At 38.9% G+C, this 22,645-nt stretch overlaps 2 protein-coding genes across 5 annotated transcripts; both read right to left on the bottom strand.

The window, feature by feature from the left end:
* Positions 1 to 1,189: 1,189 nt before the first annotated feature.
* On the bottom strand, positions 1,190 to 2,863 carry LOC131234881 (uncharacterized). Its single transcript, XM_058231869.1, has 2 exons — positions 2,647 to 2,863; positions 1,190 to 1,781 (listed from the first exon to the last, which is right to left on the bottom strand). Exons 1-2 carry the CDS (start codon positions 2,856 to 2,858, stop codon positions 1,358 to 1,360), a joined length of 636 nt encoding a protein of 211 aa, XP_058087852.1. The 5' UTR covers positions 2,859 to 2,863; the 3' UTR covers positions 1,190 to 1,357.
* An 8,405-nt stretch (positions 2,864 to 11,268) lies between these two features.
* LOC131235043 (phosphatidylinositol transfer protein CSR1) lies at positions 11,269 to 21,033 on the bottom strand. Of its 4 annotated transcripts, none has more exons than XM_058232136.1 (6): positions 20,836 to 21,018; positions 17,179 to 17,331; positions 16,521 to 16,667; positions 15,939 to 16,091; positions 14,848 to 14,970; positions 11,269 to 11,532 (listed from the first exon to the last, which is right to left on the bottom strand). In XM_058232136.1, exons 1-6 carry the CDS (start codon positions 20,959 to 20,961, stop codon positions 11,455 to 11,457), a joined length of 780 nt encoding a protein of 259 aa, XP_058088119.1. In that variant the 5' UTR covers positions 20,962 to 21,018; the 3' UTR covers positions 11,269 to 11,454. The 4 variants fall into 4 exon arrangements, with proteins under 4 accessions (XP_058088119.1, XP_058088118.1, XP_058088121.1 ...); XM_058232135.1 differs by having other exon boundaries at positions 15,939 to 16,094; positions 20,836 to 21,017; XM_058232138.1 differs by lacking the exons at positions 11,269 to 11,532; positions 14,848 to 14,970 and adding an exon at positions 16,247 to 16,322 and having other exon boundaries at positions 15,955 to 16,128; positions 16,409 to 16,667; positions 20,836 to 21,032.
* Positions 21,034 to 22,645: the final 1,612 nt, after the last annotated feature.

The raw sequence follows: 22,645 nt of genomic DNA, 5'->3' as shown, positions 1-22,645 counted from the left end.
TATGAAAGTAGAAAATTATAACAGATAGAGATTACCTGATTTGAACAAGTCTCAAATCTCCCCAAGTTATGGCCTTGAAACCTTAGAACGAATTAAAAAGCCCTCTTATTACCTAAATCCTAATTATACACATATATATAGCTTGCATGAGAATCACAATCGAGAGAGGAAATAAATCCCGCACTTACGCAATCTTGCGCGCACGCTTGATTGCACCTTCGATGGCAATTTGATGGCATCAACAGTCTGTCAATGTCATTGAAACATTCTAGCATTAAAATATGGATTTTATAGATTTTTTCGATGGCGTTGATGACCCATCTATGTCATCGAACCCCCTCGTTAACATCGAGTATGACCCACAAAGTGTCCAACAAACAACATAGAATTTTTCAGATTTTCTTGATAGCATCGAACAACTATCAATGCCATCGAATGTTCTATTGATGGTATCGATAGACCCTACTGAAAGATTTAAGACATCAACACCACATATCCCAAAAATCTCTTCAATGGTACAATCTCAATCTTTTGGTTTGTGGTCCACAAATAGATGCTTAAGTGCTCTACTATGTAGAATCTAAACCTTTCAATTCGTGGCCCAAAAATAGATGCTTAAACTCTCTACTATAGTTGCATCAAGCGGAATATTCATTACCCAAATGCCCATTTCGAAGAATCAAACTCTCTTTGCCATTTTGTAAGCCAATTCCATGTATGTCTCGTTTCAGGTCCATATTCAAAATGAGATTTTTGGGACCATGCCCCAAAAATCTCTTCTTCCATGGGATGATCTTAACCTTTTGAATTGTAGCCTACAAATAGACGCTTAAGAGCGATGCTATATTGTCATTAAGCAGAACATCCATTGCCAAACACCCATTCCGAAGAATCGATCTCACTTGCCATTTTGGAGGTCGGTTGGATGCACATTCTCAGCTGCATTCTAAACGTAGTTTCTGCAGTTTCCATCTTCAATTTGAAGTGGGTAGCATTTAAATACGGCGCAATCACCATTTGCATCCTAATCCAAACCCACCCAAAATCAACAAGTACTCAAATGTGAAGCTCAATCTAGTGTATTTCAAAACACGCGCCGTTGCAACTCATGTCTCCCAAACGCAAACCAAGCCAACATGCATTTTTCTTGTTCTATCGCATTCTAATACGGTAATCAAGATCATGCAGTAAAAATTCGATAAAAGGTGATTTTATTCGTGAGAAACAAACCCGAAATCGACTTTTAGACATTAGAACATTTGAAACTTAAAGCATCATATTCACACATACACGACATTTGATTTAATCATACCCATCAAACCAGCATTTTTACATTTCGGTATAACCATTGATCAGATTAGCAAGCCTTATTTGCATGTCCGACAACATTCATCCACACTTCATTCAAGCGTCCAACAAGGTGAGACGAGGAATTGTACTGAGCAATCGTGTAAGCGTGCTTATCTTCTAAAATTAATGGATTGGTTGAGTTGGATCTTTGTAAGCTGACTGAAAGATTTTCTGCTTCTTTGATGATATTGTCATCCTTAGCAAATCCGGAGAACTTCCTAACTGCTACACAACGACTCCCCCATTTGGTGAACTTCAGATTCAGATTGGGAAGGGGATGAGGTGGGCCGCCGTTAATATTTGTGGACAGATATAATCTCACAGAATACTCTGATGATGACTGGGCATCCGGGTCGATGCTTGTTAAGACGGGAGCGGTCATTGCAAGATGATAAGAATCCTCGTTACCACCATGGATGTATATATACAACCTGAGGAAAGCAACACCAGGATTCATGAATTGCAAGCAGAAAAAAATTCCTAGCTATGATGGAAATAGGGAAATGCAAGGACGATTCAAATGGATCGGTTGATTCCTACATCCTATCAAGTAGACCGCCTACGGATGAGTCGTGGCTCAAAACTAAAGGCATTTAGAAGTTCATAGCTATCTGTTCTATCTCAAAATTTTTGAGTTGGCCAGCATCGAATGGTTGGAAACATCCGATCGCTGTAAATTTTTTACTGAGGGTCTATCCATGATGTGGCCTATCAGTTGAACAGTCTGGATTGTATGATTAAAAGTAATAAAGAAGCATATAGAGAAATAGATAGAAGTACATTCTATTCAAAGGAAACACTCAGACATTGCTTGATTAAGCTCTGCAGAAATTCAGTTAGTCATTAAAATCCCAACAAGCGCGAAGAAATTGAATTATCGAAGATGGGTTCTAAATACTAATTCCATAGAAAAGCATATTTCTTCTTCTACTTCTTTTCCAGGTGGATGGCTCTTAGAACCCCAAAAAAATCAAGAACAATCTTCAAATTGCAAATAACATGCATGCAATCAATTTCCACATTTGGGTTCTGTAACAGACTAAAAACCAATCTGTATTGATTCTTTAGTTCAAATTAAACTCCATAAAAGCATGATTAATCGACTAATCCTTACAAATCTTAGTATCATTTGTTATCTAAGCAAAACACACTATCTAATTCAATCATTTTACTTTTCGAATTTCACTAAAAACCAAGCGAAATTTCTTCCAATTCCACATAAAAGAACAGAAAAAATCATCACTGAGAAAAACCCAAAAAGCCCAAAAAAATAAAATCTATGCAAGATAGAAATACCTATGGAAGCCTTCTTTCGTGGCCGTTTCGAAAGAATCCGTTTGAACAGGTGCCGTCATCCATGACGATTCTCCATGCAATCTGATCTCGAAATCGGATTCGGAGCGAACAACAGTGAATTGGGGGGATTCAATTCCATGACAGAAGAAGAGAGATAAGCACAAGAAAGTAAATGAGAAGAAGAAGAGAGAGAAGGAGAGCTGTCTCTTCATCTTCTCATGTGGTGGGAATTCCAGTTGGAACTTCCACTCTTTACCTGTATATAGATGGCGGGAATGAACTGAAATTACGGTTTTCTCCCTGCTCTTTGAATTACTATATTGCCCCTGTATGTTATGGTGCCCTTTTCATTAGTTCTTAAATGGTGGTGATTCATCGCCATACACTTGGCATGAATGTACTGACTAACTAAATCAGACGGTGGAGATAATCCGATCAGTGCGATTCATATAATTTAGATGCCATGGATTGACATACAAGCATGCTACGTGTAGGTGATGGATGAGTCAGCAACAGCAACCATTTTTAACATGTATCAAACTCACATGGGAGTGCACGATCAAATCCATTGATTTTGAAGAATTATTGGGTCCTTTGGAAAACCTACGGTTTCGAATTTTCGATTCCTAAATTGGCACATCTAGGGTATGATTTAGTGATCCAAACCGTTGATATATTGGCCCCACTGCGGTAAAAGGGATTTGCTGAAAATCTTTTATATTGGATATCCTAGCCCTTCAATCAGTGAATTACAGATAGATAGTTAAGGAAACCAGTGAAAGTATCTAAAGGTTAGAATTTTTCCAGTTTCGGCTATTTTGGGGGCATCCCCCATCGAAATTGTGGCCCATCGGATCAACGGTTTGGATCACCTATCCATGGTCACTTTAACAAAACTCTACATGGAGTCCCATTTTTAAGGTGATTTTGGCATTTGAGTGGGCCATCCATTTTCATCTAACCCACCCAAAATCATCATTTGAAGACACCCAAACGCTTGCTTTGACTAAGGCCCATATAAACTTGGGCTTTTCATAGAGGTCCATTTGTGGATATTGATGGATACCTGGACCCGCAGGGTACCCGATGGACAAGACCCAATTACAACGGTCCTCGGGTCCAAATCTCGGACCTTGTTACAAATCAGGACGTGTTCAAGTCAGGATCAGGTTTAAAAATCCATGCCAGCGGGTCCGGTCCGGGTTGGGTCCAATTAAACATTTGGTTTATGGAATATATATTAACTAATCTAGTTTAGCAGAAAATAGTGACATCAAAATCGTGGTGGATTTATTCCCATGTGTTAGTAGACTTTTGGAGGGATATTTTTGACATTTCACTTATTAAAATGAGTCTTTTAGGACTCTCTGATTTTCAATTTACACCACGTGTAAATTAATAATAATAATGACTACTTTCATCTATTTAGTGCAAGTTGCATTAGACTTTAGAAAGAGCTAAAATTTGGATCCATACTCTTCCTCATGTGATAAGACTCCCAGGCGTTTTAACACCCGGTCAAGGGTTCGAGTATCCATAGGTGGTGAAATCCCACTATGGCGTGAGTGTGTGGGGGTGTCTGTGCGTGTGTAAAAAAAGAAAACAAAAAAAGAAAAGAGAGAGATAAAATTTCATAGGGTAAAAGATGGATTTTCTCTTTCATAAAGAAAAGGGTTGAACTAATGGAGGGTTTTTTTTTTTTTTGGTCTCCTAAAGTCTTGATTCAAGACTCCGAAGCTTTCTAGGAGGTGTTCAAATGTTTTTTTCTTAAGGTATCCAATGTAAGAAGATTTATTGATAGCATTGCAATGGTGAATGATTTTCTTTAAAACTCATAATCAATGGGGTTATATTGTATTGTTGAGGAAGGTACTTTGCTCCTTGTTTCTTCATAATCTTTTATTGTTACGGTGAATTTTCTTTGTATCACCCGTAGATGTAGCTTAAGTGGCGAATCGCGTATATCATATGTTCTTGTGTGATTGTGGTTTTAGGTTTTTTCTCCGTTATTTTCTTTTTATTTATTACACATGATCATCATATATTCCGTGTGCCATTGGAATCAAATGGGTGTTTGATTTTGGTGGTGTGTTTCTTAAGCCGTGATTTAGTCGCATCAAGTAGTTGACAATAGTTTTAATCACTTCAAGTAGTATAAGTGCTCTGGAATTTATGTAATAAATTGGAAGAGATGGCTAGTAATAGATTTGAGGTGAAGAAATCTGATAGACAAGAATTTTGAGCTTTGGAAATTAAAAGTTCAAGATTTGTTGGTTCAACAAGGGCAACATAAGGCATTGCTCGATAAGGTAAAGAAACCGAAATTTATGATCAATGATGATTAGGATGAGATGAATCTCAAGGCATTGTCTACTATTCGCTTGCGTTTGGCGGATCATGTGTCATTCAACATAATTAGCGAGAAGACTACGACAAGTTTATAGAAAAAGCTAGAAATCTTATATCAAATAAATTCTCTCACAAACCAGATTTCTTGAAGAGGAAATTATATACCCAATAGATAGAGCTATACACGAGCAGAGTTAGCTCGGTAGCTCGCTCGACTCGACTCGGATCAAAGCTGAGTTCAAACTGAGTCGAGCTGATTTTTGAAGCTCGAAATGAATTCGAGCCGAGTTCAATCTTGCCCCAGCTCGACTTGACTAGACCCGAATACTGCTCGAACTCGGCTCTAATCGGCTCGACTCGGTACAGGGTATATATACTCTTCCAAAAAAAAAAAAAGACCCTACCTCCTTTTCAAAATATATCCCGCCCGCACGACCTTAACCCTACCCCACCTCTTCCTCCCTCTCTTCCTCCTTCTCTGTTAGTCCGGCTAGCGAAGCTCCTCCCTCTCTCTCTACTCTCTGACTCTCCCTCATCCTCCCTTACCCGCACGACAGTCTTCCTCCCTCTCTATTAGTCCAACCGGCGAAGCTCCTCCCTCTCCCTCTCTCTACTCTCTCCCTCAATCCTCCCTTACCGGCACGGCCGCACCGGCACACGGCCCGTCTTCCTCCCTCTCTGTCAGTCCAGGCTCAAACTCTGCTTGAACTCGGCCGAGCTGAGCACAAGTTGTTGTTCCGAGCTCGAAGGTTGAGCTGAGCCGAGCACGAGCTAGGACTCGAGCAATTCGAGTCGAGCACGAGCTGGGCAAAGCTTGGCTCGGCTTGACTCGACTTATGTACACCTCTACCAATAGATAAATGATAGTACAAAAATTCTAAATCATTTAAATATAGTCAACAATATCATCTATCAACTTGAAAGCATAGGCGTGAGAATGGAATAGCAAGACAAGGCGGTGACATTGTTATATACGTTACCTCAATTTTATGGTAATTTGGTTACATTATTGAGTTGTACTAAGGAAAATTCTACTCGGTTGGGATACAATTTGTAATGCATTACTTGCCGTTGAAATTCAATAAAAAAAATCTTTAGAAAGTTCAAGTGGGTCAAAAGTGAAAGCTCTTATGACAAGAGGAAGGCTGAACGACCTTGGTAGGAAATTGTAGAATTTTCAAAAAGTCTCGGAGCTATTCAACATCAAGAAGTGGCAAAGACGCTTTTTAGGTATGTTGTAAGATCGGTCAGTTAAAGAAAAATTGTTACAAAAGAAATGTATTGATTTTACGAAGATTTTTACATCAGATGTGAAACTTGTTTTGATTTGTTTTGTAAATTTTAGAGTGTAAAAGAAGGATATTTTCTTTACACAAGGAGGGTTGAAAGAATAAGGTTTTCTCCTGCACAAGAAGGAAGGTTGAAAGAAAGGAGTATTTACTGGAAGACTTGATTCAAGACTGAAAATTCTAATATATATATATATATATATATAGTAGCACATTATTATGATATTTATATCTAAGTACCTTTTTAATTTTTCTTGAGCAACCTCATGAATTAGTGGGCATTTTTTGTCATTTTAGAAAAAAAAAATACCAAATTAATCTTACCAAAGTTATATAAAACTATCGGAAAGTACCCCTTTGACAACTTGATTAATGAAATAGCTTAATGAAAATGTAATTTAAAAAGGTATTGAAATGTAAACACCATATTAAAGTAAAATTCCCTTTATCAAAAGTATGGTAAGCTTCTCGAGACATTGGTCCACTGGGCTGAGTTTGGGTTGATTACATTCAATAGAAGTTAGTATTCAGGTGAATGATGTTCATCAACAAGACCCACCATAATAAAGGGTCAAGCCATATCTCCAAATGATCATGACCCAACGAACCCATAATCAACGTCAAGCATTTAACCCGCGAATGGGGCCCACCCCATGGCTTGATCGGACGGTGTGGCAGCTGTAAGGCCTACATTTCATAGTTGGAAAAGAGAGAGAGCACATTGCTTATAAAAAGAGCTTAAATTCAAGCTTATAGCTAATCAAACAAGGATTCTGTAGCCATTTATTGAGTGGGGAGAGATATCTGTCTACGGATATGAATAAAAACAACAAAAAAGACACTCAAACTCCAGCTTCTAAAGTATGATAATTGAGTGGTGATGGCCCACTTTCATGAACGTGTACTGATATATGTATTAAAATGATCAAGTGGGGTTTGAGTGGTTTGATCAATTGGCTTAATGATTTCAAAAATCTTCGAGGGACACGCATGCAGCGGACCAGATCGCAGAATCCGGTAATGACAATCTTGTCTGCCATTTGATCAGTTTCCACATTTTTTGTTTTCTATTGATTAAGAAGCTTATATGCCCACTAATATATGGATCCTAACAGCCATCTAGAAACCTACTTCTAGCATTTTACTTGGTATTTGTGTGAGCTGATCAAGACTGTTGACTTGGTGAGCCGGGGCCCAAGTTGCATTGTGTTAGCCACGCTATGGGTGGGCTGTAAATAGACAGTTACAGCTAGGGGTGCCAGAACGGACCACACTCCGGTTCTGAAGTGCACCGGTTTCAGTTCCGGTTCCAAAAATCAAAGAACCAGTTAGCTCCGTTCAATTCTTAGTTTGGGGTTTTGTAGAACCGAACCTGGAACCGGACCATCCAATTAATAAATATTTTAAAAGATAAACATAAAAAGAAAAAAAATACTAATCTCTCAAGCACCTCATGCCACTCAGTCCCATTCTCATCTCTCATGGGCTGGATTATAACACGATATCTAGACCATTCATCAAATGGATCACAACACGAATGGACATGATCTGGATTAAAAAAAGAAAAAGAAAAAAAACAAGCAATTGGACTGGATTATAAAAAGCCCACAATGTAGAACAAAACTAGTTTTTACAGTCCGGTACGACTTAGTTACAGGGTGCAAACAGTCCGGTTCTAGTTTCGATTTTCCTAGAACCGGCAGGAATGGTTCGGTTTCACCCTAGAACTGAACCGTGTGCACCCATAGTTGCAGCAAATTCGATAGCTTTCTAGCATAGGTAAGAAAACAATTGAAGAATGTTGCTTTGGGGTCCAGACCATTGGTTTGGTGGGACCCATCATGTGATGGGCCAGAAAATTTCAATTGAATGATCCCAGCAAACCAATTTTGGCCCTCCAAATGGGCAAAGATTGCAGAATTGTAGAGATCAATGACGGGGCCAACACTAACTAGATGAAGCGCATAGTTTTTTATTTTTAGTTAGCTTGTTAGTACAACACTGTCAGTTCACACTTCACGGTTAGCCACCCCCACGTGGGAATCGATACCAAGACCTCGGCGTTGAAACGAGGTATCTTTCACGCAGTCTCCTGATAGTGGTGTACACCTGTTCTAGGATGATGGTATCAACAGAGGAATTACTGGCCCTACTCATTAGCCAATATATGGTTAGCCGTGATCCAGGCCCTAGATCTGGTCGGACCCACTTTGGATGTACGCTATCCTGAAAATCTCCAAGATCGAAAGATCTCACCCATTCATATTGTCTCCAGAAAATGGACCATTAATAAATAAATACAAATGGCGACAGTGCACATATCACATCAATATGCCATTAATGCAGGCAGATCAGGCAAAATGGACCATTAATAAATAAATAAAAATGGCGACAGTGCACATATCACATCAATATGCCATTAATGCAGGCAGATCAGGCACTATCAGACCTCTTGATGGCGGCTAATACACACCATATGAACATGATCCTGACCGTCCATCAGATAGTCCCCATTGTTGAGATATGGTAACCCAACCATTTGATCAACGGTTTGCAGATAGACAATAAAGAAGAGAGTGACAGCGTCCACATTCAAGCCGTGATTGGTTGAGCAATGTTAACCTCTGATTCATAGACACTTGTTTCTTAATAGGAAGAACATGAGGGATGACTCTCTCTCTCTCTCTCTCTCTCTCTCTCTCTCTCTATATATATATATATATAGGGCTCTCTCTCTCTCTCTCTCTCTCTCTAGGGGTAGTTTTGGTGAATAATTCTCTAAGTATGATAGTCATATGTCCCAAATTCAGTAAGTCTTTTTGTTGAACAACCTTTGACCGTTAGTCAAAAATTTATTTATTTATTTTTTTAATGGTAAGGATTACTTGGTCGTTGTGATTTAGAGGTGTGCTCCATCCATAATGGCCGAGGATTTGGATGGTCTGGATAGCCATACATGATTATCACATCCACTCATCGTAAATGGGGAAGTTTGCAAGAATATATCCCCACGTATTGAAGTAGGATACATCAGGACTTCAAACGATTTGATCCAATCCGTTTATGTGATGGGCCTCACATTGGATGGGGACAACTAACAAGGGCGTGGTTTCAGTGGATACCTGATTTTGGGGCCCACTGTGATTTATGTAGCCTACATCCACTCTGTCCATCAGTTTTGACAGCTCATTTTAAGTCATGATCCCAACGATGAAGCAGACCCAAATCTCAGGTGGACCATACCACAGGAAATGGTGGTGATTGACCATTAAAAACTTGTTGAGGGCCACAAAAGCTATGGATCAAGCTGATATTTGTTGGCCCCTTCATCCAGGCCTTTGTAACCTTATCAACAGGTTGGATGAAAAATAAACATTCCAGTGGGCCCGAAGAAGCTTTTAATGGTAGGTATTCAATTGGCACTGTTTCCTCTGTTTTGTCCACCCAAGGTTTGGTTCTGCTTGATTTTTGGTATCATGCCCTAAAATGAGCTACCGAAACGGATGGACAGCGTAGAGTAGCTGTAGGGCACATACATCACAGCATGCCCCACAAGTGGATTGGGCATCCTAACAAAACACTAGGATTGATATTATATAAATTCTTTGATTATTCAAACATCAACGAGGCCACTCACATTCAAAGGAAAAGAAAAAAATAGTTGAATGGTTAAAATATTCCGATTTAAGAGAGTCTGCCTCATCTCATAAACTGTTTGGATCCTTGAAAGATGGTCTCAGACGCACCGTAGGAATAAGTTCGGATATATTCTAGGAAACCTTCGTCAATGAAGTCCCTCTCAATTATTTGATACTCTGGCATAACGTGACACTTGATATTCAAGCACTTAAAGAATTGTATAACATCATAAATTAACTCGATTTAAACGAACTAAATTGTGGAACTCGATAAGTTACATTCTCAAGCTCAGATTGTCTCAAAAATCCTAACGCCTGATTTGTTGAAATATGGGCATTGAATATTTTTCATTTCTAACCGTCCAATAGATATCCAAGAACCGGATAATCAGCCAACCAAATAAACTTACATATTGCTCCATGACACATCTAAACTAGGAGCCATAACTTTGTCCGTCTATTTTGAATACTAGTATGCTATGTATGTAATTTTTGAATTACATCTTAGTGCCTGCGTATCATCCATCACTCTATGCCAAGAGTATCAAAATTTTCTCTACCATACCATATTTTACACCAACAACGAATCTGTGGATGGTCATCAATGTCATGAAAAGGGTAGGGCCCACCATGAAGTCCAGTTGACCAAACTAAAAAAATGCCGGAATCACTGGGCAAACAATGGCCCGACTCGACATACAGGCGTGGCCCACCAAATGGGTGGATCAGCCTAATTTTTTGAAAGTATGGATTTCCATGGTGGCTCCTATCAATTTCATGGAACCAACTCCCTACACAAGTAGCATGTTGGCAAGAAAGATGATACGGTTAAATGGGAACAAATAACAAGAGCCCCAGGGCACTTTGGTTATTTAAAAGTAGCCTTTGAACTTTTGTTCGAACGTCACTTTACATAAAACTTGGATAATTTTAAGGTCATTTAACTAAAATATCCCTTAGGCCAGGGTTCAAGTACCCATTGTGTTGTGTGTGGGTGTGAGTGTTTAAATAATAATAATAATAAATATCCCTGAGTGGAGAGTCATTGCACACATTTTCCCTTTATTGAAATAGGACCATTGGATATTTTTCATTTCCAACCGTCCAATAAAGGTCCACGGATCCAATGGTCATCAATCAAATAGCCATAACTTTTGGTTCAGATACAGTCATGCTAGGAAACATAATTTGGATAGTTTCATTTTACTCATAGGTGGCGGGTGTGATTTCTAAGAGCCGCACCTTGCTAGAGTATCAAAGTTTTTCTCTAAGAATATGCAATTGACGTTGCTCCCTACTTGGGTTAGGATATCCATCACACCCTTTCAGAGCAACATATAATCGTGTATGTCGTGAGTCATGACAGGCTAGCCATGATGCTTTGAAATGAGCAGTTTATCCGTGACATTTCCCAGAAGGAATGCTTATGCAACAGCATTTAATAAATAGACCATTATCTTGGCATTCCAAAGATCATTGCAGGGTTGATTGAGATTTATATATCAAAAACTGGAGTTTGGGTCGAGGCATTCTCAGCCTCTGAAGTCTGCTGGCACCGTCTCTTCTGTAAAATATTCCTTTCTAACTGTTTCCGCCGAACAAAATCTCACCTTCAGAAAAAAGAAAAAGAAAAACGAGAATAAGTTCAAAGAATATACACTAGTACAAAATGTCAGACCAGAAAATCCCTCAGCTTTCTTTAATGAAGCTCGAAATCAAGCATCTGTTGTCATCCTTTCTGCTTTGGACTTTTTGTCAATTTATTTTTGATCATTTTGTTTTCTAGAGAGTATAGACTGGTCAAGTACAGCCACTCGTTAGTTAATCTGCAACCTGTTTTTAAAACCATTTGCATTTGAAAATATATGATATTTTTGACATCATTTCCAAAAAAAAAAAAAAAAAGAAATATATAATGTTTTTGAGGCATAATTGGGGAAAAAAATTCTGGAAGCAAAGAAGAACAGGTTGTAGCGTACCACCCACTTGTAGGCCATCATTCCTCTTTATCAAAAATCAGTTGAACTTCAGCACAAGGTTACCTGGGTCATGGGTAGCTTTGTTGCATGGTATGGTACAGGTGAAGGGTATGCTACTTCCTGCAATGAGTGGTACACTAAGGGCAGGATCATGCAGGTTGCTCCAGTTCATACACTAGTCGTATACAAGTGTAGTTCTATATACAAAATGATTTTGTAATTTATACATGAAATGATGACTATTATTTATTATAGATCCGGCATACATAATATCATATATATGCATGATGTTATATAAATCAATCTCAATGTTCTGAATATGATTGATATTACAAAGTCAACTTACACTAGGAGTCATCATCATCACCATCATTATCTAAGCCTTATCCCAATTAATTGGGGCCAGCTTAAGCTATTCCACTTTATCAAGGGCCATAGTTTCTAATTGGTAAAAGATAGCGATCCGGATTGCAAACAATGGATAATCTACATTGAGGGATTCAGAATAGAAAACATAGGGGGTGGATGATTTAGGTAATACTGCTTGAGCATTGACATATCAAGAAAGGACAACTAAAATCACTGATAATATATACACCATCCACTCACTGATAATATAGTGTACTTGGTCGAAATACAGTCTTATAAAATTTCCCCTCAAGTTTCATAAACATGTGGCAATCACGTAATGATCCAACAACACATGTTCACTTCATCTACTCAGTCATAATTCTATTGGAAACATCCTCATAAATATCCCCACCCTCATCCCCATTAATTGGGGTTGGCTATATAAATCCTGTTCCACCATTCCACTCTATCAAGGGCCAGACGTTCAGTTAGATCATAGGTCATCAAGTCTTTTCCTACTACCTCCAACCGTATCCTTTTGAATGGATGTAAGGTACTAAAAAAAATTCCCTGCCCTCTTAAGGTAATAAAAGTTGCATTGAGGAATTTATTGACCACTGGTTTTAACTAAAGCCTTGTCTAGTAATTGTTCTTACTAAAGTCATATTCCTAATAATCCATTTTGGATCTGCTAATTTTATGCCTTTAGACTCAAAGAGTTCCCACAAACCTCCACTTGCAGTGCACTCTCTCTAATGTTGGCAGCCAATGCCATGTCACCCCCAAGCAACTTGCATCAAGGGAACTCATCCTGGACCCTAGCGGTTAATTCATCTATAAAAAGGCAAGAAGGTAAGGGCTAATGCTGACCCTTTATGGGCTATTAAGAACTCATCCGTCTCAATGCAGGCCACACTCCTGTAACAACATCTTTGTACCTGTCTTTAAGGATCCTCCTCGGACCCATTTCCTCTGCACCACCTACCACACGAGCACACTAGGTACTCAATCAAAAGATTTTTCTCCAAATCTATAAAAACAATGTGGAGATTCTTCCTGTTACATCCATACTTCTCTATCAATGGTCCAAGTAGAAAAATATCTTCAAGGCTTCCATTGTTGATCTCATTGGCATGAAGCTATACTGGTTTTTTATTTTCTTGTTTCTGGTTTAATCATTGTTCCACAGCCCTCTCCCAGAGTTTCATAGCGTGAATCATAAGTTTGATCCCTGGAAAATTCATGCAACTTCATGCGTCTCCTTTGATCTTATAAATAGATATTATGGAACATCTCCTTATTAACTCATCTGCCATTTTCTTTGCCTGCAAATTCTATTGAAGACCGGTAAACTAATCTACCATGATTTCACCCACTATCCTCCCCACTTCCATAGGTGTATATTCATCTGGCATTTTCTTTGCGAGTAAAAATTTACAGAAAAGGCTAAGTAACCAAGTTATTACAATTTTGCCCATTATCCACACTTCCATAGGTATATCGCCGGTCCCCACAACCTTTCCTTTCCTCATCTTGGCAAAAGATACTTTTATTTCTTCTAGCCAGATTATCTGATGACACAAGCTTCCACCCAACCTCAGTCCGAGGCTCTAGTCCCCCAAGGGGCATTTTATAGGATATTTTTGGGGCCTGTTCTATTTGCTGAGGGACCATCAGATGGCAGTTTGGATTATCAAGTCATGGGCTCCAGCTGTGTGTGTGTGTGTGTGTGTGTGTGTGTGTGTGTGTGTGTGTGTATATATATATATATATATATAAATATATATAGACGAATGCTTAGCTGCGCACCAGTTCGCATGGAACTCGTGCGAACTTTTTTTAGAACTCATCATATGTGATGTGACTCCAAAATCTGAACAGTCTACGTGAAGCAGCACCTCATGAAACCCCCCGGGCCCAATTTTTACTTTGATCAAAAACTTTGGTGGGCCATGAAAAATGAAAACACTTTCCTCCCTTGATTTGCATTTCTCTTTAATATGGCCCATCAGAATTTTAGATTAGGGTGAAAGTTTGTCCCTTGGGGTTTCATGGGATTCTGCATCACATGGACAGTTCGGATTAGACGCCCATGACACGTGTGCAAAAGTGTGCACGTGCGTAGGTGAGCATGACTCTATATATATATTGAACAATGATGATATATTATAAAAAAAAGCCAAAGCCAAAGCATATTAATATACAAAAATACAACATCCCCAACAAAAGCTCCCTCGAGAGAACAGGAAGACGAGATTGAAAAATCTATGCTTCCACCCAATCCTTCATATTAAGAATTGCCCTATTAAAAACTTGCGCCAGTCCATTCATTTTGTTGCTGAAGCAGCGCTGGTTTCTTTCCCACCATAAAGCCCAAAGAGTCGTTAATAAACTGTACATATTTTTGGGGCATGGTCTATACGAACACCTTGGGGGCCCGTATCATATAATTCCTCTTTTTAAGAATTCTGGTCAATCAAAGAAATATGAAAAACTAGTCCATGGTTTGAACAAGTTTACCACAAAAGAACAACGACTGAAAAAGTAACTGGTAATGCAAAATCATTATGATTTTATTGGAGAATGGGCACTTACCAAAGAAGCATATGATTTCAATAACGGCTTGACCAGCTGCCAAATTGGCTGAAACACAAATGGAGCATCCACAAAAAGGACCTGACCCAACCGCTTCGGATAGTATGTATAGAACATATCAATCTGCCAAAAAATAGAAATCAAATCAACCAATTGAGTTTGCATGATATGTTTAGTAGCTCATTATTTTAATTTTCAAATCTCCAAAGAAAACTATCTAACTGACAACTTTAAGTCTGTTTGGTGCGAGAAAACCATTTAACTGACCACTTTAAGTCTATTTGGGCTGAGAAACCCAGACGTCCAACGATGACTCAGCATTTAGCTGTTGAGAAGCGGGACGGACCCTCACACCTCTGAACCATGAATTTTATTTTATTTTTTAAAATTTTAAAAGAACAAAAGAAAGAGGAAGTTCCTGCATTCCAGAAATGTGTGGGTGCTCCTGATAGACTACAACCAAATGCCAAGTTCATCCTGGCAGGGCCAGCTCCCCTGCTTATGGCACGATGAGAAATGGGAACACAATCGTTCTTGCCTATGGTGTTCTGTAATGGTAACAGTGGCAACTGTTACACATTATGGGGTTGTAATGGCTGTTACGGAAAAAATGACCAGTAAAGGCCGATACAGGCTTTTTTTCTTTTCAAACATAAAAACGACCAGCCCGTATGATAATGACAATGGTGGTGGCCGTTACGGCCACCGTTACCATTCGGAATATCTTGTTCTTGCCCCAGACAGGCCCTTGAATAACAAAATTGTTTATCCAGAACCTTTTGTATCTTGTTATCCGTCAAAAGCAATGGAAAAAAAAAAGGAGTTTGTCTTTCAATCACTGAAAAAGAGAAATCAATCAAACAACTGATTCTGCTATCACCAGGTCATTTCAAAGAGGTAGGTTCTATTTGCCACTGTCACAAAATGTGAAGTGTAATGGTCATTCCTCCCAATTAGCGAGAAATTCCAAAATGCAAGTCCACTTGAGATTAAAATCCCAATTCTAGTTTCAATTTAAATAGCAGGAAAGGTGAAAAAAACTGAAACAGAATAAGTATCGAGGTAAAGAAGAGAGCAGGCAGTAGAATTACCAAGAACTTCAGGAACAGAATATCCCCATTTTCTGTACCGAATCCGCGGAGATCGAAGATTCCAAGTATTTCTTCTTTGCCAGTAGGAAGTTTACTCAATGCCTTCTCGATCAGGAAGGCGCAAAGCTTCTGGCTCTCAATGGGATCCTGGTTCTGCTGTCAAACCGTTACTGGCATGTCATTAACGCCACTGCCGGAGGAAGTGTTTGGTTAATTTTGAAAACCAAATCAGAGTAACATAGTTCCAGAAATATTCATGAATTTAAACTGCCACAAGATTGTCAGTTTTAGAAAATGATAAACATAACCTGTGATCATAAATGCAGAATGGAAAGTGGTCTAACCCATCATCCATGCATCTTTTGTGGAGGAGGCCTTCACATGCTGCAAAATGCAGGATGCCAGGACACTGTAACACTCCCGTCAGAAAAGACACCCAAAAATGAGAATGTAATGATAATGGGCTCGACCTGTTATCTCCCAATTCTTATTTTGGGAGGTGGATGCACAGGTCTGCCTGCATTTTTCAAGTATGCCCAAAAAGGTGCTAAGATTCTGTGGTAACTCAACTTTCAGACTTACTGTTGGGAAATGCTTGGATGCTACCACTACCAGTACTGGTCTACCATTGACATCGAGAAAGTCGTGCAAGTAGGCTTTTCCTGTTCCAGCTATGTTCTTCACGGATTCTTCTGACAATTCCGACACGCCAAATTCTTGACGCCATTTCTTATATAGATAAGGAAAGCTAAAGAAATAATTCAGTGCTTGGAAAAATAAGTTTGACCATTTCATTTCATTTCATAGCACAAATTAAAGCCTTTCACCTAAGTGTCACTGAATTTTCAAGGAGAAAAGTAGATATAAATTCTAGCATTTTATACAATTATTTTTTTACTAGATAGCATTATATACAGTTTAGGTTCCAACAAGAAGATGACTGGATGTTGAAAAATCTAAGTTTTTGATCAAAAGATTAGACCTCAAAATGAAACAATGGATACCCTTGACTTATTTTTAAGAATTTGAACATAGTCAACATACTTTTCTGACCGGTCACAATGCCAGCCAATATCAACAATTTAAGACCAAAATCAAGGTGCTTAACTTTCTCACAAAAAAAAAACGAAGGTTCTTTCTTGAATGAATCATTTGGAACAATGCTAACAAATCTTATTTCACAAATAGTGCTAGACTTAGACTATCTTCCACAAAGCAAGGATGTGTTAGTCATGGATACAATAGCTTTTGTTAATTTTGAGACTGCATCTTCAACTTGAAACTTTCGGTCCTTCAGAAACCATAGGATCATATCTTCATCATCTCTTCCATTTCTTCCTATGGGGAGGCTGGGATGCTCTATTTCAAGCTTTTCTTTTACCTCCAACACTAGCTGCAGAGTTCAATAAACTCAAGGCTGTTAAGGATCTATCAAAGCTTTATCTCAATGCTATTAAGAACGACATTATTAAAACCAGCAACAGAGAATAAGGGCGTTAAATTGAAGGTGAAGGTCTCCCTCTCCCGAAAACTAAGCAAAGAAATTGATCTAAACTAATTATCAAGTAACCAAAAATTACATATTCTGTTGCCATTAGAACAAGGAGCCATTCACAAGGTTGTGTTTCAATAGTTCGAAACTAGTAACAGAAAGGGAAAAAAAAAACCAATGAAGTTGAGCATGACTTGTCATTGTGAGTATAGAAATAATACTTGCAAACACTATTAAGAAAGAAAAAGATATTCCTTTCTTTCAAAAACCACAAAGCTTTATTAATAACACCGAAATACAAAGGAGCAGGGATAGCCCCATACATGTAGGGTGGCTATCCCCTTCTTTTGCAAGGGTAAATGTCATTTGCTTCATGAAGAATACACTGAATTTCATCTCGATACATGAAGTGCTGTCACTGGCCAGTTGTACCCTTCTTTTGCAAGGGTATCATAAATGTCATCTGCAGGCTACAAATGGAGGGAAAGGTTGTGGCAACACCCAGCTAAGGACTACATACGAGGGAGGGGGGGGGGGGGGGCAGTTTATTTGACTTTCAACCGGTCACTCCCGCAAACAGCATTTGATAAACATTTGTTTATGTGTTTTTTTTTATTAAAAAAGATGGTTTTTGGTGTTTTACATTTTCCTTCTATTTTCCTAATAACTTTTCAAAAATTTATGGGTTATATAAAATAAATAAATAAATAAAAACTGATACAGGTCTGATACACACCATATCATAAAACTTTTGGGCCAATATGCCCCCTGATACCAATATTCAGAATTTTGGGTGCCATCCATCTAATGGGACCCACTACGTAGATTCGTTGGCCCAGAAATCAGGTTGCTTCATTCATCAATGTGCAGTGGTTTATGAAACAAGTGCCTGACCAAAAAAAACTTGGACAAGTTTTCCTAACCTGTTGACATTCATTTCCAACACTACGGCCCTATTGATTAGTGAACCAGCAAGATTTTTGGGCCAGAGCATCTATATGGAGGGTCCCACTGATAGATGGCTTTCATTTCACATTGAGGGGCTTATCCACGTATATTGGGCAAGGAAACTTTTATAATTGCTTACTTTAACACATCTAGACATAGTTCCCATCTCATACTTATAAATGCTCTAGTGCATGGAGGTAGAATTTGTGTTGTTCAGAGTGTATCCATCTCTTAAGGCTGACTGACTCAAGATAAACATTCTATAAATGCCGGTGTTGTCATATGCAATCACATGAGCAATTATGCCATTGCATATGACATTTTGTACTAATGGACATATGCCATGGTGGCACATAGGGCCTTTTGTGCCTTGGGGCTTATGTGGTTGCGCAGAGAAGTATGCCACCACATAAGCAATAGTTATGCACAGTATTCAATGGCATAACCTCCCAACTGAGACTTCTTCTTTCTTTTCTTTTTTTTTCTTTGCTTCATCTCATTTTTTGCCTATCCCGCTATTTCACAATTCTCCCTCCCTCCCTCCCTCCCTCTCCTCTTTTAACTCTCTTACTCTCTCACATTCTATTACTCTCATTTTCTCTTAAACTGACATCCATAAAAATTTCCATGTTGTTTTTTCACATTTTTTAGTATATGCAATCATTTGAGTAGTTGACTTGTTATAGTCTAGTAAACCTATGGAGAAAGAAAAGAAAAGAAAAAACAATTCCCTATACTTGTATTTCTACATAACTTTTCTTCTTTTTTTTTTACTTGAAATTTTCATTGTTTAAAAAAAAATATAAAAAAAAAGAGCTTTGGGGGTTTGTGCGATAGCTTATGTGATTATGCCATCACATAAGCACACAACCCCCTTGGGTCGCACAGGATCGCTTCTGCCATTTAACAAAATTGATAAATGTTGTTCAAGAAAGACAGTAGCTAAAGCATTGTGTACTGAAAGTTGGACAGATGAGTGGGTCCAATAGTCTACACAATCTTGCAACCTTTACAAAAGCTGAAGATGGACAATGAAAGGATAGAGGTTTGCCTAACCACTATGGGAGCAGAGAGGATTTTATGACCCCTCTAATTCTATAGTTAAGACGGCCCCCAAATTGTGATTAATGGCCTGGATCGTCTATGGGGCGGGCCAGATGGACAATGGGTATTGAACTCTCCTTTCCTACTATTGTTTGAGGACATGGAATAATACAAGGGATCCCTCTCCTATTTACAAGGGAGGAATCCGGAGAGTTTGGATGAGGCAAGGGTTACCTCCATCTCATCCAATCTCACCCCATTCTAGAATCAAATTTGAGTTTTAATTTTGAATTTAAAACTCAATTTCAAATTATGTGTGGGACACACTAGTGGTTGCCCGCAAGTGGGCCCCACAGGCCCAATCCAACATGTATTTCATAGAGAAAGCTCTTTTTATTTTTAATTTTATTTTTATTCCTTTTCTGGCAACTAGACTGTTCATAGAGGATGACAGGAAGTAGCAAACCAATATGACTGTGAATTAGTAAAATAAAAGCAGAGTTACTTGATATGGCAGACTATGGCAATCAATATGCAGGTCCATAGCCAACATGGCTTACACATCGATCCAAACTGCCCAAGTTGTGGGTCAAACTATAATGGGGCATAGTCCTGAATCAGACCGATTGGATGCTATATACCATTATTTTAATGGCACTTAATAGTTGAATTTGATTGATTGAAAACTTTCAAACATAATTAGACAGACATCGGCCAGCCGATCAGGATAATCAGTCATGAACCATCTAGAGTGCGGTCCATGATTAAAAATAAACCTGACATACGTGACTATGAAGGGAAAAAAACATCGTGAGTACATCAGCAGTTTTAATAACTGATTGAAATGATGAGGTATGATCTAGAAAAATTCTCCATACTATTACAGTACAAACTCCTATGTGGGGCCCAAGTGAGCCCACCAATGATCAAGAAAGACCATTGGATAGGAGGAACCAACCATAGATTCCACATGATCCAAAGATAACCATGGATTGGATAATCACAGCCATACAATTAAGGAAATGCAAATAGTAGAAATGATCTTACCAAACATTTTGCAGCCCCTTATTGGAATGGCTGTGATCGTTCGATCAAGGAGATATTGACACCATGTGCAATCTACGGTGGACCACGCATAGCCAGTGGTCCTCCGTGATTGTATGTGGGCCCACCTAGGCATAACATAAATTGGCACGGAGAATTCGTACTAGATCTTAGCTCTCCAAATGATTGCGGAAAAAAAGCTACAGAAATTCATCAAAAGAAACAAAGCAGACACCGTAAGTTTAAAAAGTAGTAGATTTTACGCTACCAGAAGCACTTTTTTGGACTTCAAAAACCATAGATTACCACAAATGCAAGAAACCCTAACAGCATTCCCGAATCGAGAGCTTGCAGTGGAGAGATGCATACCTTTTGAGTTTCGATCGATCTCGGGATTGGATTTTGGACGGAAAATTTGCAGATTTGAAGGGATCTTCTTCGGGCGGGGAAGGAAAGAGAGGAGGAGAGGAAGGGATGAGAGAGACGGACGGCCATCGCTTTCTCAAAAATGGTGGGTTTTTTTTTCCCCCTTCACCGGACTGGGTTTTCTGGATGGGGGGAGACGGGGAGTTATTTCATGCTCTGCCAGACTATGATCTCCATGCTCGTGCGCACGCCACTGTACACGTGGCATACACATATGCGTTCGATAGGGTCACCCGGTAACATCGCCCTGACCGTGGGACCCCGTCCATCTGTTTTCCAGCCCATTTTAAGACGTGGTCCCAAAAGTTAAGTAGATCCAAATCCACGCCAGAGGAAAAAGTGGTGATTGAACGGTCACCGTAAAAAACTTCCTAAGGTCCACTGAAATTTTATTTGCCATCCTGATATGGCCAAGCAGACTTTGATTAAGGGAAAATACAAATTCCAGCTTAATCCAAAATTTTTGTGGCCCATAGAAAGTTTTTAATATTCATCCACCACGGTTTTAATAGTGTGTTTCACCTGATAATTCGATCGTCTTAAGTTTGGGATCACGTTCTAAAATGATATCCAAAAACGCCTAAATAGACAAGGCCCCACCTTGATAATATGTTGTATATCCGCTCCATTCATCCATTTTTCCAAGCCCATTTTAGCATGTGGTACTAATTCTAAAAATTAAATATATCCAAATCTCAGGTGGACTACACCACAAGCTAGAGTGATGATTGAACATTCATCATTAAAAACTTCTCGAGGGCGTTGTTAGTAGACCCATGATGTTTATTTGCCATTTAACTCATTAATGAGGTCAACCCTAAATAAAGGAACAATACATAGACTAGTTTAATCCAAAAGTTGTGGCATGCAAAAAGTTTTTAGTGGTTCATTCGCCACTTTCAGTAGTGTGGTCCACCAGAAATTTGGATATAAGTTTTGGGATAATGCCCTTAGGTGAGCTGGGTAACAGCTAATCCGTTTTCCCTGAAGAGCAGCCGCAAGGACACCAATCTGATGTTTCACTAGCATCTGTTTTGGTTTAAGCTTTTTACATGGGCCACCCATAGTTAGGTCCACTTGCCCAGGCATGAAGACATGCGTCAGGTGTTCGGCTGTGCACAAAGTAAGATCCAGCCCATTTTTCACATAAACCTGAATTCCTATCCATCCATCAGGGCATATTTGCTATGGAACATAGGATCTTTTGGTATGGTATCATGTTAAATAATCATTTGTCAAAAAATGTTGCATTAATATATATGTTGATATATAAATTTGGACGTCTTCCTTAGATCACCTGAGACGTGTAAGAGAAGATAAAGATGGAGACCCTGCTTGCAACATTGGATTCTCCAATGATAAAGTCACATATATAAGTTAGCTCTAATAGAACGTAGGAGTTGGGTCTAATAGAACGTTGAATTTTTGGGTGTGAATTGTATGTACCTTTCACAATTGAGATGCTCTTATTTATAGTTGGAAGGGATGGTAGCGTAAACGACAATCTTCATATTTAATAGGTGAGTATTGTATAAGGAATCGTATCCCAAGTGTGCCGTGAATATCTTCCGAGATCTTCGACTTAGATCTTGAACAAATCTTTTCGACAAAATCTGAATAGTTGGAATTAGAGGAAACATGTATTAGAAGGCTGAGGCCTATTTTGGCTTTCTGATGATGCCGTGGCCGAGCCTCTCCTTTAACATTCGAGTAAATTACCAACCTGCCGACTTGCCTCATGAATGATGTATTC

This window comes from Magnolia sinica, chromosome 19, assembly GCF_029962835.1.
Source record: "Magnolia sinica isolate HGM2019 chromosome 19, MsV1, whole genome shotgun sequence".
NCBI lineage: Eukaryota > Viridiplantae > Streptophyta > Magnoliopsida > Magnoliales > Magnoliaceae > Magnolia > Magnolia sinica.
The sequence above is the reverse complement of the archived record's forward strand: the minus strand, read 5'-3'. Positions and strand labels throughout refer to the sequence as shown.